This window comes from Leopardus geoffroyi, chromosome D2 (genome assembly GCF_018350155.1).
Source record: "Leopardus geoffroyi isolate Oge1 chromosome D2, O.geoffroyi_Oge1_pat1.0, whole genome shotgun sequence".
Classification (NCBI taxonomy): Eukaryota; Metazoa; Chordata; class Mammalia; order Carnivora; family Felidae; genus Leopardus; species Leopardus geoffroyi.
In genome coordinates this window covers 73,819,564-73,844,352 of record NC_059334.1, presented here as the reverse complement: position 1 = coordinate 73,844,352, position 24,789 = coordinate 73,819,564, and the positions used below count along the sequence as shown (strand labels likewise).

The window sequence follows — 24,789 nt, the reverse complement described above, 5'->3', positions numbered from 1 at the left end:
CCGAGGGCGTTAAAGAATTTATTTCCGCAAAGATATACGAGAGTACCACGTTTTTAACAAGCGTAAAGAGACTGTAAAACGTCTTCTGACACTGTGTCGTTGCTACAAAAATTATACCTGCGGAGGAAAACATTTTCAGCATGAGGGTCATTTGCTGGTGGAAACGTGACCCCAGATGAGTAAACAGCAGCTAGCCAGCCCCCTGACATTCAGATCCCTTGACTGGAAAGGTGAGTTCAGGGGATTCTTTCTAAGCAAAACCACTCAGAGAACATCCTCCACCCCTGTGGCTTCTTGAGCTGAGAGTGAATCAGCTGCATCAGACCCAGGATTTTTTTTTTTTTTTTTCTTTTTTTGTTGAAATCAAGAGAGTCTCTGATGGGCCTGGCAATGCATTCCCAGGGGCACCCTAGCCTGCCCAGAGAGGACTTTCCCTGTAAAGTCAAGATCATGGAGGTTCTTCCTATGCGGCTTCTGGGAATATAAAATGTGGCAGCCTCTCCAGAAAAAGGGTCTGGCAGTTTCTCTAAAAGTTAAACCTAAAGTTATCACATGACCTAGCAATTCCGCTCCTATATACCCAAGAGAAATGAAAGCGTGTGTCCACATGAAAACTTGTATACAAGCAGCATGATTCATAATAGCCCCAAGGTGTCCATCAACTGATTAATGGATAAACAAAATGTGGTGATATAATATTATTTAGAAATAAAAAGGAATGAAGTACAGACACATGTGACGACATAGATGGGTCTTGAAAACATGATGCTGAGTGAAAGAAGCCAGTCACAAAGGACTCCGTATTGTATGATTCCATTTCTACGAAATGTCCAGAGCAGGAAAATCAATAGAGATAGAAAGGAGACTGGTGGCTGCCTAGGGCTAGGCAAAGGGACAGGGAGATTAGCGGGTGACAGCTAATGGGTATGGGGTTTCCTTTTGGGGTAACGAAATATTCTAAAATTGATCACATGATGATTGTACAACTCTGTGAGTATGTCAGAAAAGTCATTAAAGGGGCGCCTGGGTGGCTCCATCGGTTAAGCGTCCGACTTCGGCTCAGGTCATGATCTCACAGTTTGTGAGTTCAAGCCCCGCGTCGGGCTCTGTGCTGACAGCTCAGAGCCTGGTGCCTGTTCAGATTCTCTGTCTCTGTCTTGCGTGCTCTCTCTCTCTCTCTCTCTCTCTCAAAAATAAACATAAAAATTTTTAAAAATATTTTTAAGTTTATTTATTTTGAGAGTGAGCATGAGTGGGGAAGGGGCAGAGAGAGCAGGAGAGAGAGACTCTAAATTAGGCTCTGTGTGGACTGTCAGTGTGGAGCCCAATGCATGGATCGATTGTGAGATCATGACCCGAGCTGAAATCAAGAGTACATTGCTTAACCGACTGAGCTACTCAGGCGCCCCTTTCCATATTTTAAACACAGTTAGGTCCTCTCCCAGCACCCTCTACCAAATAAGATTCTGTTCCCTTGAATAAGAAGAGATTGCTACTGTGATCTAGATCCTAACCCACTCCCTATCCTTTCCATGCCACAGTCTCCAAGCAAACCAATTCATGTTGTGAACAGCACCCCCACTGGAATTAACTTAGTGATTTCTTACAAGTTCTGCCCAGGCATTTTTCTCATTGTTTGAGGTAAAACAGTTTCATATTGGCCTGTTTCTCAAATCTATGCCTTATAACTAACTGATGCCTTGCTCCTGCCAAGTTGAATTTGGCCTGAGGAAAATGATATTTGAGTTTTCAAAGTGAATCAGATGGATAGATGGGGGACTTGAGATGAATAGTTGGGTAGATAATGGCTGGATGGCTGGATGGCTTGTCAGAAGGATAAAGAAACAGATGATTGGATATATGGCCGTTGGATACATGGATGGGTGAATGGTTAAGCAGATGGACAGAAAGGGATGAACAGATAGGTAGATGGTTATTTAGATGGGTACGTGGGTCACTGGATGGACGGATGGATAGATTGACAAGTAAATATAGATAATACAATGTATGTGGAATAAGAGATACGCACTCAGTCCCATTTTCACCGCTTTGCACCGTGATTTGCGAAGCCCCCAGCTTGGGCCGGATCAGATTGATCACATGGTTGTTCCAGAGGAACTTAACCTTCTGGATTTTTCCAACATTGATGTCCACGTCAATGTCACGCATATGACTTGCGTGTGGTTGGAGGGATCCTCTGAAAGCACAGACATAAAATGTTGTATCAGCTGGATATACGAATACATGGGATGATGGCAATCTATCATTTCTCCAAACGATGGCTGCTATTGTTGGTTTTCTGCAAATACCTTGAATGACTTCGTGTACATCCAGCGGCTGCTAAAACACAACTGTATTTGTGACAAACACATCTTCAAAAAATACAGGACCAGAGATTTGTACTATCTTAATTTGTCCTTAGGGGAAATCAAGCATTTGGGGAAGCACATTTACCCTATGATGACACTACAGGACTAACTAATCCAATGTCATATGTTTAAAGATGTACGTGGTTCCACAGATGTCTTCTGTTAGGATTTCATATGGAGCAGAGAAAGTTGTCGAAGAACTTTCACTTAACATGAAAAGTGTTATGTAAAAGTTAGTACAAAAACCAGAACGTGATTTTGTAGCACAGTTACACATTCATACAACACCTAGTTACCAAGCACCTCCTATGCCCAGCAGAAGCTAGGTGCTGAAGTTACCATAGCAACAAGAAGCTTGATATGTAGGTATGTGTGGGGGGTGGAGAGGGTATGTGTTGGGAGGAGTCGCCACATAAACGGGCCTTTGAAGAATTTGATATCCATTAAACCTAAGTCAGAAAGCAATGACTGACATTGCAAAAGCAGTTAGCACATATCTCCTTTTAAAGAATCAATTCCCAGGGCGCCTGGGTGGCGCAGTCGGTTAAGGGTCCGACTTCAGCCAGGTCATGATCTCGCGGTCCGTGAGTTGGAGCCCCGCGTCAGGCTCTGGGCTGATGGCTCAGAGCCTGGAGCCTGTTTCCGATTCTGTGTCTCCCTCTCTCTCTGCCCCTCCCCCGTTCCTGCTCTGTCTCTCTCTGTCCCAAAAATAAATAAACGTTGAAAAAAAAAATTTAAAGAGTCAATTCCCTCTCTCTGGGCCTCACTTTTCTCATCTGTAAAATGGGATGATTGGATTAGATGCTAATATTTTCCTCCAGCAACGACACTCTAGGATTCACTGGTTCTGTATAATAGATGGCCAGATTTACAAAGTTTATACCCAATATCTTAGGAATAGTCTTTTATGAAAAGTAGGACCACTTCACTTTACTGTCGAACTTACTTGAAAATTTCATATTGTTTTGAGTTCCCATTACTTCCATACAAAGCAATCCTGAAGTACCCGCTTGTTTTCCGTTTTCCAGCCAGTGTGACCAACACCCTATGTCTCCAACCTGTCCAAAGACATACAATCAGTTCAATGAATTCATCTTGTTAGGAAAAAAATCACGCCATGGAAGCCTTCTTGCTCCAAGCTCTGAATCTCCCCCACGATGCAAGGTAAGGGGGGGAAGGTGACAGTGGTTTCTTTCATTGAAGTTGGAGTCCCAGAAACTCAGATTCTAGGTGGAGGTGAGCGATGCAGGGGGAAGAAAATATTATTGTTCAGCACAATCTCCTGCCAATACAGCAAGGCACACGCCCTGATGGATGAGAGACAGCCTCTTACTGCACGTGTGTGCCCGAAGTTCACATCATTACACAGAAAGGCCATCCGGACAGGGAGATGTTTGCACCATTGAGATAAATCACTGGCTCCTCTCCTCTAGTTATTCACTATTTTCACATGCAATGAACTATTTTAATTTTTTGAAAATTTAACAAAAATCCCCAAATCTTCATCAGGACCCCATCTACCTGCCCTCCATCTCAAGTTTGTCCTTGAGATAACCATTTTGATGTCTATACTTAATCAAGTCCAGGGGTTCTCAATCAGGGGTGATTTTGCACCTCTGGGGACTTTTGGCAATGTCTGGACACACTATGAGTTGTCACACCAGGAGAGGGGGCTGCTGATGGCATCTAGCGGCCAAGGATCTGCTAAATATCTTGTAATGCATTACAGCCCCCACCCCCACACCGACAAATGATCCAGCCCAAAATGTCAGTACTGCTGAGGTAGAGAAACCCTAATCTGGAGCTTTCCCTGAGCATTCATACATACATGGGTAAGTTTATAAAAGAATATCTAGGCTTTTTTCCCCTTCCACAAATAGGATGCACCCGTCTCCACCCGTCTTCACCCCAGACAGATTTACCACCCTCTTCTGTCCTGCTCTGTGTTCTGGAAGGCCACCCCCACCAGGGATCTCTGCTACTGGCTTTCTATTGAGTTCAGCCAATAAGAGACTTGTTCAGGAGATCAGGAAGCAGGAGGAAAGGGTGGAACCATCTCTCACGCTCCCCTGCGGCCTCCTACTGTATACCAGATGTCCGGTGGTAACTCCCTGTCTCTGTGATAGCCCGATTCCAGGACCCCACAGCCACCAGATTCTGGGCGCCTCAGCACCCCTTGTTTGTTCCTTTAACCCTGCCCACACCTCTCAGAGTGGATCCTTCAAACAAGTCTCTTCATCTGAACCACTTCGATGAGTTCTCTCTCCTGTTGGGACCCTGGCTGATTCATGTTGTATTGCATTTGTTGTATTGATACGTGTCGTTTGCCACTCGCATTTTTCACTTGCTATGCTTTAGAGGATTTCTCTCTTCGGTACGTAGAGCTCTCTCCTTGCTTTTATTTATTTATTTTAAATGTTTATTTATTTTTTTTAATTTTTTTTTTCAACGTTTATTTTTATTTTTGGGACAGAGAGAGACAGAGCATGAACGGGGGAGGGGCAGAGAGAGAGGGAGACACAGAATCGGAAACAGGCTCCAGGCTCTGAGCCATCAGCCCAGAGCCTGACGCGGGGCTCGAACTCACGGACCGCGAGATCGTGACCTGGCTGAAGTTGGACGCTTAACCGACTGCGCCACCCAGGCGCCCCTAAATGTTTATTTTTAATTCATTTTGAGAAGGAGAGAGAGAGAGAGAGAGCATGGGCAGGGGAAGAGCAGAAAGAAAGACAGAAGAATCTCAAGCGGGCTCCATGCAGTCAGTGCAGAGAACCCAACTTGGGGTTCCATCTCATGATCCATGAGACCATGACCTGAGTGGATATCAAGAGTTGGACGCTCAACCGACTGATCTACTCAGGCGCCCCTCTTTTTGCTTTTCATGGTTAAATATAGTACTTGGTTGTTCACCAGTTGGTGGGCATCTAGGTTTCTCATCACTAAACTTTTAGCATTAAATACAATGCCGCAGTGAACATCTCTGAGCACACCTTCTTATGCAAGCATTTTCCTAGGGTACGCCTGAGAAGGAGAATGACTGGGTTGAAGGAATATGCACATGAAACTTTATAGCTACTTCCAAGCTGTTATCTTTCCTAAGTTTTGTGAGGATTACATGAGATGCTACATGCGGAAAGTGTTTTGTAAAGTGCTATGTAATTATTTTTTAATTTATAACTCCCTTGGAAAGCAACTGCTATTCAGCCACCCTGTGTTATTACTTATAACAAATGAATCTTGATGATTTCACCATCTTGTACTTTTTTTGGTGAGAAGCTGGGCAAAATAACAACACAAACACAGCATGTGTGTGTGTGTGTGTGTATGTGTGTGTGCATACATGTGTGTGTGCATATGCATGCATGATTGTGTCGGGTACTCCTATGACAGATCATCACAGGCATGACCTCTTGACTTACAGCGATTTTGCCCCACACGATCATCTTCTGTTAATTGATTCATGCTTTTTGCCACCAGGGTGGGTGAGCACATGACCAGCCTGTGCCAATCATTGTACTTCATTCCATTGATCAGAATTATTGGCTATGGGGGTAAACATGAGGAGAGACAATGCCATTCTACTGTCCTTCTGTTACAGCTAAGCTGGCTGGAGTTGAGTTTCTGGCCGTTGCTAGCAGGGGTCCTGACTAATTAGGCTGCTCCACCTTTCCAGATTATTTGCAAGAGTTTTAAAAGAGTAAAATGGAAACTTACGCGTAAAGTTACCACTGTCTCCTGTGTTCAGGAAAAAGGTCTGTCCCACAGCTCTGGTTTTCCCCTGAAATTGGTCAGCATAGTGCCCCATTTGGGGGCATCCTTCAGGTGGACAAGGGAAACAGTTACCCTAGTGAAAAAACATAATTTGTTTGTTCATGCTGGGCTTTGACTCACTCACTCATTCTAGCAAGCAAGTAATCCATCTTCCAACCCATCCTTGTATTTATCTACATGCACACATCCATCCCCCATCCATCCTCTCACCTACCCATCCAACCATCCAAATACCCATTCATTTCCCCTCCATCCTCTCATCTGTCCACCCATTCCCCTATCCATCCGCCCATTCTTCCACTCCTCCACCAACACGCATGCATCCATCTACTCATACATCCATGCATTCATCCTCCGAGTCACGCACAGAACTGTGTGAAGCCCTGCTGTGCACCCAAAGAAGTACCCAGAAAACCCGGATAGAGTTGGGAAGGCAAGTCATATCCATGAAGCAATAATGTTAAAATACGGACGGGAACTGCAAGACATCTTCCAGGAGGAGTAGATGGGACAAATAAGTTATTCAAAAGAGCAGAGGAAGAGAAGATCTGTGGCCATCTTCATTCGAATGCACGTTACATGACTGATCCCTGTTTGACGTTCCCCACATGGTAGCTCATCAGTTGGGCCTGGAGGAGGTGGTTTGCTCTGTTCAGATCAGACTAACGTTTTCTGCTACCGTGTCACCGGTCCTTGTTCTTTGCCCTCGCCACATCCATCGTCCATGGTGTGCAGAGCTATCCCGCACTTTGGAAAGCATTAAGACAAGCGCTGGGGGGGATGGATACTATTACCCACGCCCTAACAAGAACCAGCACAGCCAGAGCTGCCTAGTAGATCCTCACACAGTCCTTCTGATGTTAGTTCAACCCAGGACGGTTAATTTTTCAAAATTAACTTTGACAGGAACGCATGTGAGTGTAAATATATTTTTACATTTACTTTGGAGAAAAAAGCATTTTGAAACTTCCAACTTTTGCAACCGCAGAATACTAACTGATTCAGGGAAGCAGCACGCGCCTTCACGCCGGCTCGCTGCTGCAGAATTAATATCACCTCACGGAGCACTTGGGGACACGGTACTTCTATAATGGGGAAATCTGGCAGATTTTTTTTTTTAAACCTTAAACAAGTAATCAAACTGTCAGTCCTCAAATAATGAGACGAAGTGCCACTAAATAAATGCCAGTGCCTCCGGTTGTGACACACTGAGGAGTCGAGAGCACTCAGTGAATCACGAAGACATAACCAGATGAGTCGAGATTGTGGGATATTCTGCCGAACACTCAGCCTGGAATCTTCATGACGGTCAATGTCTTGAAAGACCAGTGAAAGATGTAGAGCTTTTCTGGATTAAAGGAGACTCAAAAATAAATAAGTAAATGCAATGGAAGAAAAAGAAGGGAAGAAAGGAAGGGAAGGAGAGGGGCAGGGAGGAGAAGAAAGTGAGGGAGGCAGAGAAGGGGGGAGAGTGCAAGAAAGAAAAAGACAGCTCTGGAGGACATGATTTGGATATTTGGAATTCGAATATGGGCCATATTTTAGAAAATATTAGTATATCAATTTAACAATTTCTTGCATGTTGTTCTGTAGGAGAATGATCTTGTTCTCAGGAGATGGATGTTGAAGTATTTCTGAGCAGAGTCCTAATGTCTTGAGTTTGCTCTTACATAATGTAGACAAAAAACTATACGTATACATACATAGAAAGAGTTAACAATCGGTGCATGTAGGTGATGGGTGTACGGGTATTCATGTACTCTTCTTTTGACTTCTGTGTAGATCGGGAATTTTCCAGAATGAAAAGCTGGGATCTAGGGAAGACCCAGCAGGCAGGTCCCCTCCTGCCCACCCTGTCACCCGGAGAGGAAGATTCTGTGAGGTTCAGCATTCCAGAACCTCCTCCCATTAGTCACGAGGTTACAGTTCCGCTCTGTTCCAAGTCACAGGGACAAAACCTGTCCTCCCCCCAGCCCCGGGGGTGACCTACCTCCTGAAAGTCATTGTAGGAGGCACATGGGTAGGCCAGGAAGCCGTCGGGGCTGGTGATGCTGCTTGAGTAATACTTATAGCTTCTTAGGTGATTGCACGCCACAAAGTCTCGGGTTCCTGAGGAAGCAAAGGCCACGGGAGCCCACAGGAGACATTTCACTTTTGAAGCCTGAACTGTTCCGACTGAGCAGAAACCCCTCCTTCCACATTTCACAGATGGGTGTCAGGGCGCCCTGACTTTGTGAAGTTTTTATCACTAACTTTGCCATACTTAGGGGCAAGTAGGAAATCTGGGGACTTGTTTAGGAATGGTGGTTGGCCAGAGTGGCTTTCCTCTCCTCACCCCTGTGTCCATTTGCCAAGAAGGTCCTACTCAAGGGCCAGCAAGTGTTGGGGAGTGACAGGTGCTAATGAGCACATTTGTTAAATCTTCTGGGGGCCTGGGCAGGGAACATAAAGAAATGATGAGGGCTGGGGGTCATGCAGGGGGCAGTGAGAAATGTATATGCAGAGGCAGAGACAGAGACAGAGACAGAGACAGAGACAGAGACAAAGAGAATAGCAACGGTCTTTAAAGGGATCCTACACAGCCCGGCCAGTTGTATGGTAAAGGCCAAGACTATTCCGATTTTTCATGAGAAGCCAGCATCCTGACTTTTACATGGAAACCTTTCCATGCTTAAACGATAGCAGTATATTCCCAGTTTTAAGATGGTCACTGTGGGGGCGCCTGGGTGGCTCAGCGGTGGGCTAAGTGTCCGACTTCAGCTCAGGTCATGATCTCATAGTCGGGGAGTTCGAGCCCTGCGTTGGGCCCTGTGCTGACAGCTCAGAGCCTGGAGCCTGCTTCGGATTCTGTGTCTCCCTCTCTCTCTGCCCCTTCCCTGCTCGCACTCTGTCTCTCTCAAAAATAGACAAACATTAAAAAAATTTTTAAATAGTCACTGTGAGGACCAATCACATACGGCTGTGGGTTGCATTCTGCCCGCTGGCCAGGCTGCAATTTTTGAACTCTGGACACCCTGGGCAGGCCTCTCGTGTGAAGCAAGCTTATTTGTGCCTTTGGTCCCAGGTTGAGAAATTCTTCTTTCTTACAATTCCAGGCACAAGGTAAAAGCAGTGGACAGTAAGATTATTGGGGCCTCTGGCCACTCTTCTACCTATTTTATTTTATTTTACTTTATTTATTAGAGAGAGAACAAGCAGTAGAGGGAGAAAGAGAGAGAGAGAGAGAGAGAATATTTTAAGCAGGCCCAACGTGGGGCTCACTCTCATGACCCTAAGATCATGACCTGAGCTGAAATCAAGAGTCAGATGCTTAACCGACGGAGCCACCCAGGCGCCCCTCACTGCATTTTATTTATCATCTTTTTCTTTCAACCAAAGTCTTCTTGTTTGGAAAATCGTTTTTTCACTTCTCCAAAACTTTTGATGAACAGAGACACCAGACATAGCTGGGGGTCACTTTGGGGGGGGGGTCGTCTGGTGGGGCTTCCCCCACCGCTCCTGGAGAAAGGCACATCTCCCCTTTGTGTCTGGGAAGCAATGACGGGGTTAGCCCCCCAATAGCTCTGGGCTCTCCATGCCCAGAAACTTTCTGCAGAAGCTGGTTCAGTGTGGCCCACAACACTCGCTACCAGACAACAGAACCTGTTTCAGACCTCATTGCTTTTTTCACCCCAAACTGTTGCCCTGGGATCCCATCAGAGGGGAACAAGCAAACTTAACCGTTCCTCCGCCCTGCGCCTGGGGGACTCAGGGTTCCATACGATAGACACACGCTCCAGTGTTCCTGGCCTTATTCACTCGAAATTGCCTCTTTCTTTTTTTAAAAAAAAATTTTTTTTTTCAACGTTTATTTATTTTTGGGACAGAGAGAGACAGAGCATGAACGGGGGAAGGGCAGAGAGAGAGGGAGACACAGAATCGGAAACAGGCTCCAGGCTCTGAGCCATCAGCCCAGAGCCCGACGCGGGGCTCGAACTCACGGACCGTGAGATCGTGACCTGGCTGAAGTCGGATGCTTAACCAACTGCGCCACCCAGGCGCCCCTCGAAATTGCCTCTTTTATTAAGCCTGGGCTCCTATTATGTGTGGCCTGCTGGTCACTTCTGGGAGCGAGCAGCCCTTAGTCACTTCTGGGAGGGGGCAGCCCTTACTGTGACTCTCCGGGAGGCTGTCCCTAGAGTTGGCCGGTGCGGAGCCGAGAGGGAGTTAAAGCACCGTTTACTGTCAGTGGATGCTGGCTGTGGCTTCAGCAATCAGGTCGAGGATTATAAAAACGCCACCGAAGGTCACTGAGCTCAGCAGAACAGACAGCGCTGGGTGCTTGCTTTCGGCTACATCCTGGTGGGTCAGGGATGCCCCTGACACAGTCCCTGGCGTCCTGGCCCCGGAACTCCCAGCTCAGACAAACAGATACTAAAATGAAGTGACCACAGACTCAGAGCCTCCACTCTCAGGAGGCCAGTAAAGCCTGGTCTCAGGGGTGGGTGACAGGAATAGCCAAAGGCCAGAACAAGGGCAGCTAACACAGATGATGCCTTAGGCCACCTAATGTTAAGGGTCCTGAGCCTGTCCTCTCAGATGAATGGAAACCCACGCAAGGCTCTTCCCCCAGGCCCTGGGCCTCATGCTACAAGCACCTGCTTCCCGAACCCTCAGAGCACGCCCCTGCTTTGTCTTCCTGCTAGCTCTTTTCTGGGCCTAGAACCTGACCACAGCACATGGCAAGGAAGCCTAAGCCCTTCAGACCTTTGCGTACACCCAGCATTCTTCAAGGAACAGGCACGGAGGCCAGAGCCCAAGCTGGGTATTAGGCAGCATGCGGGTCCCTCCAAGTCTCAGCATCCTGACAAGGGGGAGATGGTCCAGGACGGGGCAGGAGGTCCGGGCTTTGCAGCCAGAAATTGGGCTTAAATCCAGGGTGGTCTTGGGCAAGCTTTATAACTTTACTGACTCAGTTTCCTTGTCTGTAAAATGGGGCTAATCAGAGTAAAGACCTCATGACATGGTTGTGGAAATGCCCGGCCCAGACCATGCACTGTTTCTTCCCACCAGGAACAGCTGCTGTCTTGCTTTCCTCACTCACGTACCTTCCCATAGTCCATTTATGTCAACGATGGTTGAAAGGGCATTTTTCTGACATCCAGGCATTTGCTTTCCTCCATTTGGATAGAAATCCAGATGGCCCACCTTTTGGCTCATTCCAAAACCTGAAATGTTGGAAGCAGAGGTGACCAGGGAGGTAAGTGGCCCCAATGTTAGGCTGTGGACACAGACAGTATTCAGTTCCTTCCAACTGCAGCCAGAACGTTCTTGGAAAATTCTCTCCCGGATGTAGCCATCCTGTCTGTGGCTCTGCAGAAAGTGCTCAGAGATGGGCACTTGGTAAGACAAGAAGGGAGGAGAGCACATGGGAAGAGAGATGAGAGGGAAGCTAGGCTCTGGGTGAGCGTGCTCACGTGTGTGTGTGTGTGTGTGTGTGTGTGTGCGTGTGTCTGTCTGTCTGTCTGTCTTGGGGAGACCCTGAACAATACTGACATGCCCTGGCACCACTATGTACCAGCAGATACATATCAAGACTGGTGCATTTTTTTTTCAACGTTTTTTTTTTAATTTATTTTTGGGACAGAGAGAGACGGAGCATGAACGGGGGAGGGGCAGAGAGAGAGGGAGACACAGAATCAGAAGCAGGCTCCAGGCTCTGAGCCATCAGCCCAGAGCCCGGACCGCGAGATCGTGACCTGGCTGAAGTCGGCCGCTTAACCGACTGCGCCACCCAGGCGCCCCCAAGACTGGTGCATTTTTATCACTATATTCATTTAAAACTTTTGACTTCTATGTTATATTGTTCTATTGAGACCACATGACATTATATTGCCATCTTGAGAGCCCAGCCCAGTGGCTAGGAGTTTTGGTTTTTGAAGCACGCAGACCTGCGATCACAGCCTGATTGTACTTCTAGACTCCGTAAGGTTGGGCAATTACCTGACCGTGTCGAACCTCAGTTTCCTCAGCAACGAAATTGCAAATAGTAATACTCACTTTTTAGGGTTGTTATGATTAATGAGCTAATGTGTATAAAATGTTCAATGCAGTATATGGTACTCAATAAGCGATATAGTTATCCTTGAAAACATACTTCTATTGGCACGTTTCATAAGTGGTTACATACGAAAGTAATGAAAAAAGAACAAGGACTTGTGAAGGATTAGATAAAAGGATATATTTAATCTCTAACAAAACACACTGCAGCCAAAGCTTTGACAAAAGAAGTGAAAAAAAAAAAAACAACAACCTTTGCATGTTGCAGGTACAGGTCAAACGTCAATAGGAAATACATCTGTCACTCTGGATAGTGGCAGATCGGAAAGGACACAAGGTCTGAAGGCTAAGTGATAGCCTTCTAGGCTGCAGAAGTATCTTTTGTTTGACCTGGGGTGGCAAGCTGAATCCACTGGCAATGTACTGGCTGTTTACTCGTGGCTGGCACCCGTTTCGACAGCTCGTGCCCGAGACGTTCCTGCAGTTAACCATTTTGAATGCCACCCCTGCGGTATGTGTATGCGGGGGCTCCTGGACTTACTCTCATCAGGGAAGGCTGGTCACCAAGAGGTTCAATGAGGAACTCACCTAGGAAAGGGATCATGGGAGCAGAGTCTGTGTGAATCACATCCACAAACATGGCATCCGATGGGTCCAGCCGAACCTCCTCAGGCGTGCCCTGGAAGCATGGCTCTGCTGGATCCAGTCCTGAAATGGGGGAGCTGGGCAGTGAGGCCACACTCTAGGACAAACCAAGATCTAAATCCTGTACCCACAAAATCCATGGAGATTCCTGGGCAGAGTCCCAGACCTCAGTAGCCATGATGTGGGCAAGTGGGTCTGTAGCTCTTGGTCTGCTTAGGAGAGAGAAGTTGAGACCGAAAGGCTAACAGTGGGGTCACTGACCGTCGTCAAAGAACATCCAGAAGTCTCTGGTGCTCGGCTCCAAGCAGGATCTAGGTGGCCCCCTTGTTCCCTCATCGCCTTTACCCTTTTTACCCTCACTTGTTACTGTTTGGTCACTGCTCTCCAAGACTGCAAGCTCCTGGCCTTGCCCACCTCCACCCAGGCCCGGGTCCCCCAGCCCCACACTGTCTAGTCCTCTGTGGCTGCCTAGACTAGCCCCAGCCTACTGCTCACCCTCGCCCCGCCCCATTCTCCCCTGAAAAATCTGTTCTCTTCAAGACCAGGCTCAAATACCACCTCCACTCTGAAAACTTAGCCCCTCGTTTCTCAGCACACACCATCCACATTGTGTAGGATTATTTTGTGTTTTTTAATTCTGCTCTGAATTTTACTTGCCTACTGAATCGTCTGCCTCTCGGACTAGACTGTGGGTTTCCTGAAGTAGCCTGTGCCCAGTTCATCTTTGAAGAGAGGCAGGGTGGAAGCTGCTGGGCACCCAGGACTCCGTGACCTGTATTTAGCCCTGGTTCTGCTCAAGGGCAAATACCTGTCCTCTCTGAACTTCAGTTTCCTCATCTGGAAAGCAGGAATCACAACAACCTCTCTTACAGGGTTATTGTGAAAACCCCTTGAAATGATGTAAGAGAAAGGACTTTGCAAACTGAAAAATTCTACAGAAACACAAACTATATAATCCCCTTATTTCTTATCCGATGCCAGCAGCGTCCTGAGCAAAGGAGCCATTCGTTAAATGTTGAATGCAACTGTTTGCCAAAGTCACACACTGATTTGCTCGCACAAAATAAATAGCCGGCTGTGTCTGTCTTGTGTGCATTACTTTTGCTAAATGATTCATTCATTCATTCATTCATTCATTCAGTATTTACTGAGCACCTCCAACGTGGCAAGTTTCAGATAGCCCCTTTCATTTTTTGCCCGTGCATGGCACAGCATACATACTTGTGGAACTGCTGAATCAACGTTTAAAAAATCACTTATTATTATTATATTACTCTAGCAATAATAACCTTGAAGTCACGGGTTCAATATGCTAATTCCTTTTTCTTTTTAAAAAATATAAGTGTATTTTTATTTACAATCGGGTGTTTTCTAATACACGTGAAAACACGGTCAGTTATTTTTTGATTCAAGTCGGGGCTCCACCGACAGTCCGTTCGGGTTCGGCCAGTCGGGGCGCGCGGGGCTGTGCGTGAACGCGCTCTGGTCTCGCCCCCGCCGCCCACACCCCGTCGGGGCCGCGCGCTCCGCACCTGTGATCCTGCCCACGCGGCCGCCGAGCCTCCTGCCCGCTTCGGCCGCCGCGTGCGCGCCCAGGCTGTGGCCAATCAAGTGCACGTCCTCGGGGCCGTAGCCCAGCTCGGTCTGCGGACGGATGCCGAGTCACGTCCCACCGGCGGGTGGGGATGCGCGCCGGCGCCCGGCACGGGGGGGGGGGGGGGAGGCAGGGGGCAGGACCCGGGCTGGAAACTCCGGAGGAGCCACCCCCGCGCGCCTTGGCCCCAGCGGTGCAACAGTGCTGACCAGCGGCCACCGCGTTAACTGCAGGCGGGGACCGGAGGTGGGGGGGGGGGGTGCGGGGGGAAGGGCTGCTCCCACCCACGCCCCACCGCTGGGCGCCCTCCCTTGGTCCCCTGCAGGCGATTGGCCTGTCTGGGAGAGCGTGGGTGGTGGGCCTGGCTCTGGGATTCTCCGGGATACACTTTCCAAAAGGCTGTAAGAGGCCTTCCCTCCTGGGGTGATTTTTGAAGACACATCTAAACTGAGAGTTGTGCGCTGGGAATTCCCAGAACAGCCTGCGTGAAATAAACAGGCTTTATTTCCGAAGGGGAAACTGAGGCTCAGAGAGGTTAGTTTGCCTCGGGCCCCATAAGTAGGAGTCTTCAGGACAATCCAGGAGAGAGGAAAGCTGTAGCTTCACCTTAGAAAACGCCCTTTTTGGGCTTCCAGGCCTGCCCCCGGCCCAGGGGTCCTTAGGCTGCCTCTTAGGTCAAGGCGTTGCTAGCCTGTCCCCTCTCTGCCCGCCACCCACGGGATGTGGCCCAGGCAGGGTTTTACCGACAGCTGTTGTATTAAGAAAGCTATCTCTGCTCCCACAACCCGAATGTTGTGCACCGCTTGGGTATATTGTGTCTTTGCCCCACGTCTCCAGTCCACGCAGATGCAGTTCACCTTCTCCACTTGAAACAGTTTCTGGGGAAGACACGTTAAGAAGGAGAAACCAGTTTATTAACAGCCACCAGTTGTACACTCCAGAGATAGGAATTCACGCCCATCAAGTACCTACTTGTGCCAGAGCCTTAATATTCCTGACACTTGTCTTTTCACCACATCGCTATCAAATGGGTATACTTATCCCCACTTTAACAGATGTGGAAACTGAGGCCTGGAATGGATTAAATGACTTACAAGGTCTCATAGATACTTAGTGACACAGCCAGATCAAAAAGATCACTTTCTAGATCAGGGATTAGTGAACTATTACCCCAGGGCCAAATTCACCTGCTTTTATAAATAAAGTTTTATTGGAACACAGCCACATACTTTACTTATTGTTTATCTCTGCTTCTGAGCTAAAAGAGGTGAGTTAAAACCATACGACCCAAATTGAACACAAATGCAAAAGTAATTGCTCCCTAGTTCTCCACAGGAAGTTTGTGGACCCCTACACCAGAGAGTTGAAGCCATGGGTGTGATGCTTTTATGTTCCCAACAATGCTTTGATGGGAGATCTAAGGTACTGAAGGACAAGTTTAATAAGAAAATTTAGACTGAGCTAGGATACAGCTCTCTCGGATATATGCATCTTTTATATCATGTGCTATGACCACAGTCTATTTGCCCGAGCACGGATACTGGTCCCTTGAGGGGGAAAAATAAATGTCAGAAAGGGCCACTCCATATACTTTGTTCATTTTGGGGTGCCCTGGACTGGAACTTGGTTTGAAGTGGGGAGGAGTTGGCTGGAGACTGGGGCATCATGGTGGATTGCTGTTGTAGACTCTAAGTCTAATGTTCTCTTCTGTCTTAGCAAAAGAGCGGACATAGGATTAAAAAGAGAGATGGCTAATGTCCGGGAAAAAGACAAGAGCCACGAATAAGGGTCCTTGCCTCGTATTTATTCAGATCAGAAGGCTTACAAACGTGATGGGCCTGCACAAAGAGACAAAGAAACTGTGAACATTAATTTGAGGATGTGAGGGGGAAAAGGGGATTTTGAAGATATACAGTGTTTGGGGTTTGGGTCAATATAAAACAAATTGCAGGCGCCGGGCAGATGGGTAGATGGTTGTTAACAGCAGGCAGGAGGCACCCTGCCTGTTTAATCTTTGCCAGCCTAGGGGGTGAGACAGATAGGGGGAATAACCTCAGGGTTAACAAGACACCTTTTCTTTTGTTAACCATCTCCGCTCTGGGCTGCTTTGCCTGAAGCGCAGTCATCCAAAGTCCAGTTCACCAATTTACCTGCCCTGGCTCTATTCTCCTCTGAAAGTGGCTTTCTGTTGTAGTACTAAACTTGGGGTGCTTTCACCCTGAATATCTAATCTTGTCATTCCTATGTATCGGGCACCTTTGCGCCGATTCTATTTCAGGCCTTTGCCTCTCTCTATATATTTTTGGGGGTTCAGCACCCCCTCCCTATATGGGGGTGCCTTTGCACCTCCCTATTCTTGGCACCTTTGCATCTCCCTATTCTTGGCACCTTTGTGCCTCACTATTCTTGGCACCTTTGTGCCTCCGTTTTCTTGGAGTGCCAATCCGGTTACCCAAAGTCGGGTGTGAGCATTTTATGACTTTGTGTTTCTTTGTGCCTTGTTAACCCACTGGTGTAGACCCTGGGGATTCCTAAGCTGATCCCCCACAGATTGCGTCTACCTGACTCTTCCATCTCCAGGTCTACACAATTTCCTTCTGGGACTCCAGGGGCATGTGTGAACCACCCCAATTCCAAGAGAAGAAGAGAGCCCTTGGACAGAAGCTGGTGAAGTTGATCTCAGTGGAGACTAAGCCCCAGAGAACCATGGCCCTGGGCACCTTCTGCGGGCTAAATCTCTAGATACACAGGATTTTGGTGTTTTAAGGACAGGAGATCTGGTTTTGCTTTTCCAAGTCTGGATTCAACTTTGGGCAAGTATTGAACTTCTTTGTGCCTTAATTTGCTCATCTACAAAATGGGAACAATAACTATATCTTCCTCACAGTGTTGCTGGGAGGATTAAATGGGACAAGCACTGTGAAATGATTATACCTGCACAGTGTCAGGCTCATAGTAAATGCTCGGGAAATGGATGTTATGAATAATAATTCATTATTAATATTCATGGTAACTTTAGAGCTGTGCTGTCTAGTATTATAGGCACTAGCCACATGTGGCTATTTAAAATCCATTAAAATCCCCCCCCCCAAATTAATTGAAATCCAATGACTTTAAAATTCAGCTCTGTGGTCCTACTAGCCACATTTCAAATGCTCCATAAGCACAGGTAGCTAGTGGCTCTTGATTTGGATATTTCCATCAGCACAGAATGTTCTATTGAATAGCAAAGCTCTAGAAGGTAAAGTTAAGTGGTTTTATGTCACACAGGGATTTTCTATAAACCATCAAAGACAAATGTCAGGTAATTTGCTGTAGTCTCCACCTCTGGTACTTTCTGATTAGACTGTGGCTCTTTTCAGCCTCAAGAGGAGCTGGTTGTCTAGAATTTGTTGAGTTGGGAGAACTTGACAATGGATGTCCTGAGAACCCAGATTTTCCTTGGTGGTTTTAGAAAGGACAATTCTCTCCCTGAGTATTTCCTTTCCCAGTCTCAGGGACGTTGGAGCTGCAGTGTTTGAACCTAGCTGCTGGGTGCTCATCTCCTTATGGAGTGGCCAGGTGAGGAGGGTGGGCACCTACCTTGCACATGTCCAGCAGCCAGCTCTCTTCCCCCTTGTCTATGAAGCCATGGATGATGAAGCGTGTCTTGCGTTCCAGTTGGAAGTTCGAAGCCTCGACAGTGTCTAGATCAGTGGCAGTGATCAGCTGGTTTAATTATAAAAGAGGAGTTTGAATGTTGGCCTTTCCAACCCACGGAGCTGTTAGAGTCAGTTCCAATAAGACTGAGGTCATGGGCTCCACTCCCATGAGATTGGGTCAGGCTAGAACAGGCCTTCCTGACCTGGGGTTGGAGTACAGAATTCAGAAAGTCCAAGTTCATGGACTTTCTGTTTTCATTAACCCCTAATTGACATCTAGCATTTCTGTTCATTATGAAGTCAGGCAACAAACTGTAGTAGTATTGACGTACTCTGTCACCAGTAGAAGTCATAGATATTTTCATGTCACATTTACAATCGTTACAGGTACCTTAAAATAATCTATCCTCATTGCTATTTTTTGTACTTTTTATTTATTATTTATTCACCTTTGAGAGCCAGAGTGCAAGTAGGGGAGGAGCGGAGAGAGAGGGGGACACAGAATCTGAAGCGGGCTCCAGGCTCTGAGCTGTCAGAGCCTGATGTGGGGCTCGAACCCATGAACTGTGGGTGACCAGAGCCAAAGTCAGACACTTGATTGAGCCACCCAGGCGTCCCTAGACTCATTACTATTTTAAATTACAGTAGTTCTTAGATGAGCTGCTAGATCTTGTTATTTAGTGAGATAATAAAGCAGCACATATTTATCGAGCATGTTCTGGTAACTGTTTTTCAATAGAGTTGGTGTCTTTTGTAATCCAATGCATTTCACTTTATGCATTTAAAAACATCATCCTGGGGCGCCTGGGTGGCGCAGTCGGTTGAGCGTCCGACTTCAGCCAGGTCACGATCTCGCGGTCCGTGAGTTCGAGCCCCGCGTCGGGCTCTGGGCTGATGGCTCAGAGCCTGGAGCCTGTTTCCGATTCTGTGTCTCCCTCTCTCTCTGCCCCTCCCCCGTTCATGCTCTGTCTCTCTCTGTCCCAAAAATAAATAAACGTTGAAAAAAAAAAAGTTTAAAAAAAAAAATAAAAACATCATCCTGAGAAGGGGCCCTTAGGCTTCCCCGGATACAGAAGAGATCTCTGGCCTGGAAAAGATGAAAAACTCATGGGCCAGAAATACCAGGCTTAAAGGGGGAGATTCAGCTCAAATGGAGCCTTCGGGGGCATCTCAAGGTCCTGAGACTTAAGAACAGATTTCCAAATGCCCTCAAGCCCCTTTCTACCGGACCCCGTAGGCAAGATGCCTGAAGAAGGATCCCGAAATAAAAACAGCACAATAGCCACGTGCCAGCAGACTCCCAGCTGGGAGTGCTGAGTCCCCTAGATTCTCACAGTGGGTGACCTCAGGGACCTATAGATAGACACCTGGCTCTTTAAACTCTGCCAGGGACTGGGGCTGTCAGCTGCTTGGATTGTCAGCAGGTTCTTCTGATCACTGGTAATCACCTGAAGGAAGCCTGTCCTGCTTCCACCTGGCAGGCCTCCTGGGAACTAACGGGTGCTCTGAGGGTCCCCACCTTTTGTCCTTTGTGGTTAAGTATCCCTTTTTCCCCATCGGTCTTCCAGCTCCTCAGGAAGGATTTATACTTCCCTACTTGTACCCCATTGAGGGGCCTCTCTCCCTCCACTGCCTGCTGCAGGAGGAAGACAGACTCTCCCACGGGTACACCAGGCCTGGGCTTCTCTACAAATGCCGCTCATTCCCTCCCAGGGACAGGCTGCTGATGCCAGGAAGCCCCTCAAGCCCTCTGCACAAATGTTTGTGAATATGTTAGTTTCCAGACTGGGTGTCCGTAGATGTCATTAGATATGCGTAGGGGGTTATGATCCTGAGAGCTGAGATGGCTCTAGGTCAAACATTGGTGCGGAAACATCATCTGGAAAGCTCCAAGGCGGTGCATTTTTCCTTAGACCACCATGTGAAGGCTCCACTGTGGGCACCCAAATCCACCCACTGGGCAGTGTTTCCACGCCCACTCTTACTTGGAAGTTGTTCGGATTTTCATTGGTGTACAGAAGAAAGCGGGTGTCAATGTCCTTGGGAGCCCAGGGAAATAACTTTAAAGGCCTCTGAAGGATCCCCGTCCATGGTTTTCCATCAGAAAAGCAGCCAAGATGTCCATAACAGATCTCTTTTCCTGGGGCAGGAAGAGCAGTGAACAGTAGCAATGTCATCTCAGCTACACAAGAGGACTCTTCAGGGAGAACCCAGGCCTGGTTATGGCCAGTGTTGGTCTTTATCTTTGCCATTGTTGCCCAAACTTTTGTGGTGATAAGAATCACCGGGGAACCGGGAGTGACCACGTGTGTCACATATACACAATCCCAGGCCCCTCCCTCAGAGATTCTGATTTAGAGAGTCTGGGGTGGGCTGCTGGAAACAACATGTTTAATGCTATTTAACCCTTATCATGAGGCCAGTTGGGGAATCACTGAGAATTCCCGGGAACCTTCTGCCTTAAAACTACTCCTTCCAGGAAACTCCCAGATGGCCCTTGACATGTATGCATCAAGCATCAGCTATTTCTCAAGTGTGAAGCTGTTAATGCTTCTTAATTCACCTGGACGTCTCCATTACATCCAGCACCAGCCCGTGCATACGCTAGACATTTGTGGGTACTTGTCCAATTCACATGACTTCATGCTATCCTTTTACACACACCTTTGCCCCAAATTATTCTCTGCCATTTCAGATTTTCCCTATTGTTCCTTGGAAAGGTAGCTTTTTGCGTCATCGTGTACACAGTAGGGGCTTAATACATGCAACTGATGACCCAGATAACCACATCAAAATCTGAGGGTCCATTCTCCAGCCTACAACACAAACACTTCCCCAAGAAATTGTCACTGAGGGTGACCTAATGAAACCCAGAGGACTGCAGTGGGTCTCCCTCTTGGGTGCCAGAGACCACACTAGCACTTTACCAGTATTATCCCATTTAAGACTCAAGACAGCTCCGTGAGTTAAGGAATCTGCATCAGTTTTACAGATGAGGAAACCAGAGCACAGAGAGACAGAGTAAGCTGCCCAAGGTCACAGCCGGTGGTGGAGCCAGGGTTTGAACCTGCGAAGTTTAATTGGGAATAAAGCTAGGTGCTGAGGAGACAGAGACAGATCAGGTTCAAACCCTGCCCTGAGAGAGAGGAAATCTAACGGAGAAGGAGTAATTAATGATGGAGTGGAGTTCACTCTGGGAAGCCGAAACAGCCCTGGAGGAAGGGTGGCAGGAGACTAACGCTGGCCTGGCCGCAGGTGGTAAATGCACGAGTGTGGGGGCCAGGTTAGGACATTGGGGCTGTTAGGGGGAGGGTGGGGAAGTGCTGGGGAGCACTGAGCTGGTGAGTGGCTTGGGGGCTACGCTTCATGAAGGTGTTTGGCGGGGGCTAGTGTAGGCGGCTCTGAGGAGGGAGAGCCTGAGGGAGGGGTGGAAATTAAGGCAAAGGTGGGAAGGTGGGAGTAGGAGGTCGTGTCTGAGCCTGGTTTGGGAGAAGTGAGTTTGAGGCATGGTGGGAGGCCCTGGAGCTCAGGAGGGTGGGGAACCAGAGGCTGGGCAAAGGGGAAGCTCTGAGGCCAAGAACAAAGGGGGGTGCCTGGGAGTGACTTTTGGGGGATGCCCAAGTCTGGGGCAGGAGGAGGCAGCAGATCAGCAAAGGATATCAGAGGAGCAGCCCCACCGACCCCAGACTCTGTTGTCGGGAGCCCGGTCTCACTCCAAGGCTAGGATGGAAGGGAAGTCCCAGAGTGGGGAGCTGGGGGCAAGGGGGAGGAGTCTGGATGCAGAAGAAAACCTCAGCAGGGATGCCAAGAGATGGCTCTTGCGAGAAGCATGCTCCAGCAGGGCTTGGGGGGGCCACGCCAGGCAAGGGGTTGAGGGGTTCTGCCTGATGGGAGGAAGTGAGGCAGAGAGGGAGGCCCTGGAGTGCACCTGTGAGGCACACCTGTGAGGAGGTGGAGGTGATGGGCAGTAAGCAGGCTGGAGGTCCCCGGGGCTCTGGTGGCCAGGGAGGTTGTTTCTGTTTTAGGAGGCGTGGATCCTGGAATCCGTATCTGAATCTGGACAGAGGCCACAGGAGGGGGGCTGATCGGAGCTGGGGCGACAGAGACCCGGTAAGGAGAGAACGTGGGGGCCCGGGGAAGAAGACGGGCTCATCGGGGTAGGCCTGGCAGCACAGAAGCTCTCAGGGGGACACATCCATGTAGCTTTAGTCTGCAGACATGCACTTGTCCACTCGAGGAACCGAGGGTGTGAGAGGCCAGCTGATATCGTCTCACCCTCCACCTGCTCCCTCTGCTGCACACCTGTCAGCCACTGGAGCCTTTGCAGGGAACAGGACCAAGCGACCTGACTGCCCGGGGTCATCTGTGTCAGGCACATGGCCACAGAGTCAACATTCCCTGAATGATGGCCATGTTGCTTGTCTTGCAATAATGATAATGCTATTATTTACAGCGATGGTAACAATGATGGCAATGTCTCCAGCAGCCTCACCCCAGAGGCCAACCCAGTCGCTTTCTCCCCAAAGGGACGGTGACAGCATCCTCACCTCTGACTGTGGCCAGCAGGAGAAGTCCGATGGTCCAAGAAGGCAGCATCTAGGTAGACAAAAACATAGACACACGGAGACACCCCTGCGCCCAGGGATGAGGCTGCCAGTCCCAGAGCCCGGACAGGGGAGGAAGCCTGGGGCACAGCCGGGGCCCATGACGCTCACCCTGAGGCTGACGCCTCCCCGCACCAAGGGCGTTGGGCAGCAATGCTCTAAGTCCGCGTCTCAGAGTGTTCCCACCGCAGCGACTGTCCCCCCTTCTGGGCCATGTCCCTCTGGCAGCCCCAGCCCCCCGAGCCCCCTGCCCACGCAGCGGCCGTGACTTACTATGCGGCAACCAGAGCTTCCTCTTACAGCCCAACAGGTCGGCCGGTGGCTTTTATACCCAGGTTGTATCCTTTGGACTCCTTAGAGGAGAGAATGGGGGAGGCGAGATAGTGCTCCGCACATGCGTGCTTGGAACTCAGGTTATCGTAAACACATACCGCCGCCCTGCCCAGAGCGCAGGCCTATTTATAAAGTGGGATTCAAGGAGGGGGGCACCTGGGTGGCTCAGTCAGTTAAGTGTCCGACTTCAGCTCCAGTCACGATCTCATGGTCTGTGAGTTCGAGCCCCGCATCAGGCTCTCTGCTGTCAGCCTGGAGCCCACGTCAGATCCTCTGTTCTCCTGGCTCTCTCTGCCCTTTCCAAGCTGTGCGTGCTCTCTCTCTCTCTCTCTCTCTCAAAAAGAAAACATTAAAAAAAAATAATGACGTGGGATTTGAGGAAAGGAAGACCAGAACTGGGGACAGGAAAGGACTCTGTGATCTCACTTGACAGATTCAGTTGCCAACCCTTGCGTTCCCCAAGCTACAGAGAAACACCAAGCTTGGAACCGCAAACCCCAAGCCCATCTTGTGGCTCTGCAGTTCTTGCCGAGCGGTGTGGACGGGCGGACTGAACCCCTGCTGTTCAGTGGAAATGCCTGTTTATGAAGACACAGTCTCATTTACTCAGGGCTAGGGTAGGCGGGGAGCAGCCCTCCAGAGAACCTGGATAGAGAATAAAAATGCAGGCAATTCTGCTGACCAAGAAGCTCAAAAGAATAAAATGAACACTGTTCAACTATAGCTTTGTTTGGGGGGGGGGGGATCCACATGGTCTATTTTAAGAGCATTTCTGAACTATATCACCTGTACCTTGTCCTGGAGATAAGAAGGCGAAGGTGTTTTCTTCCTTTCACTGCTGAGAGGAGGACCTGGGTGAACAGCCAGGTGCCACCCTGCCGATTTTGAAATTGATGTATAACTTAAATATGCCAAAGTGCGTAAATCTTAGGTTTCAAGCACAGTGTAATGAGTTTTGACAAATGTGTGTGCCCCAGATCGACATATAAGACATTTCCAGCAGCCAGAAGTTTCTCTCATGATCTTTTACCATCCCGCCCAAGCAATGCTTTGATTTCTATCACCATGGATTCGTTTGGGCTGTTCTAGAATTGCATATACATAGATTAATACAGTACGTGCACCTTAAAGTCTTGCTTCTTTCCCACAATTGTTACATATGTAATAATTGCTTACTTTATTTTTTTTATTAGCTTTTTATTACTGTGTCATATTGATTTATCTCTGTGTGAATATATCACCGTTGGTTTATCCTTTCTGCATTGGTGGACGTGTGGGTTCTTTCTAGTTTGGGACGATTATGAAATATTATGCTGCTAGGAACATTCTAGTTTGGTACAAGTTCTTAGGTGGACACATACACTCATTTCTCTAAGGTTTACATCCAGGAATAGAACTGCCGAGTCCTGCCACGCATGAATGCTTAGCTCTAGGAGATGCTCTCCCAAAGTGACTGCACCTGTCAAGTCCCACTGGCATTGGGTGAGACTTGTAATTATTCCACATTCTACTCCTGCCCTTGGACCAATCCCAGAGGCAATGATGTTGCCAGCAGTTTCCTGACGGTTTCGAGTGTAGAAAAATGGCTTCTTTTTTTTTGGTGACACCCCCTTCTGAGAACACTTGAGATGGGAGGTGGGCAGTGCCCAGCTGAAGGGAGCCGAGGAATAAACTTCCCTGTCTCGAGTGGGCTTAGTCTTGAGTGGGCTTAAGAAAAGTCAAACTTTTTGGAACAAGTAAAGTGGTGATGAAGCCTGAAAGTGTTGCCTGTGCCTTAGTGACCCCAAAGCCTA

At 48.3% G+C, this 24,789-nt stretch overlaps 1 protein-coding gene across 1 annotated transcript; it reads right to left on the bottom strand.

Moving 5' to 3' along the window:
- On the bottom strand, window positions 1-23,210 carry LOC123577118 (pancreatic lipase-related protein 2-like). The gene is made up of 13 exons (XM_045439072.1): window positions 22,937-23,210; window positions 22,607-22,655; window positions 20,045-20,199; window positions 18,001-18,126; window positions 15,162-15,296; window positions 14,357-14,468; window positions 12,768-12,887; window positions 11,228-11,347; window positions 8,131-8,249; window positions 6,084-6,213; window positions 3,316-3,427; window positions 2,030-2,197; window positions 1-117 (listed from the first exon to the last, which is right to left on the bottom strand). The coding sequence occupies exons 2-13, from the start codon at window positions 22,653-22,655 to the stop codon at window positions 54-56; spliced, it is 1,410 nt and encodes a 469-aa protein (XP_045295028.1). The 5' UTR covers window positions 22,937-23,210; the 3' UTR covers window positions 1-53.
- Between the last annotated feature and the right edge of the window lie 1,579 nt (window positions 23,211-24,789).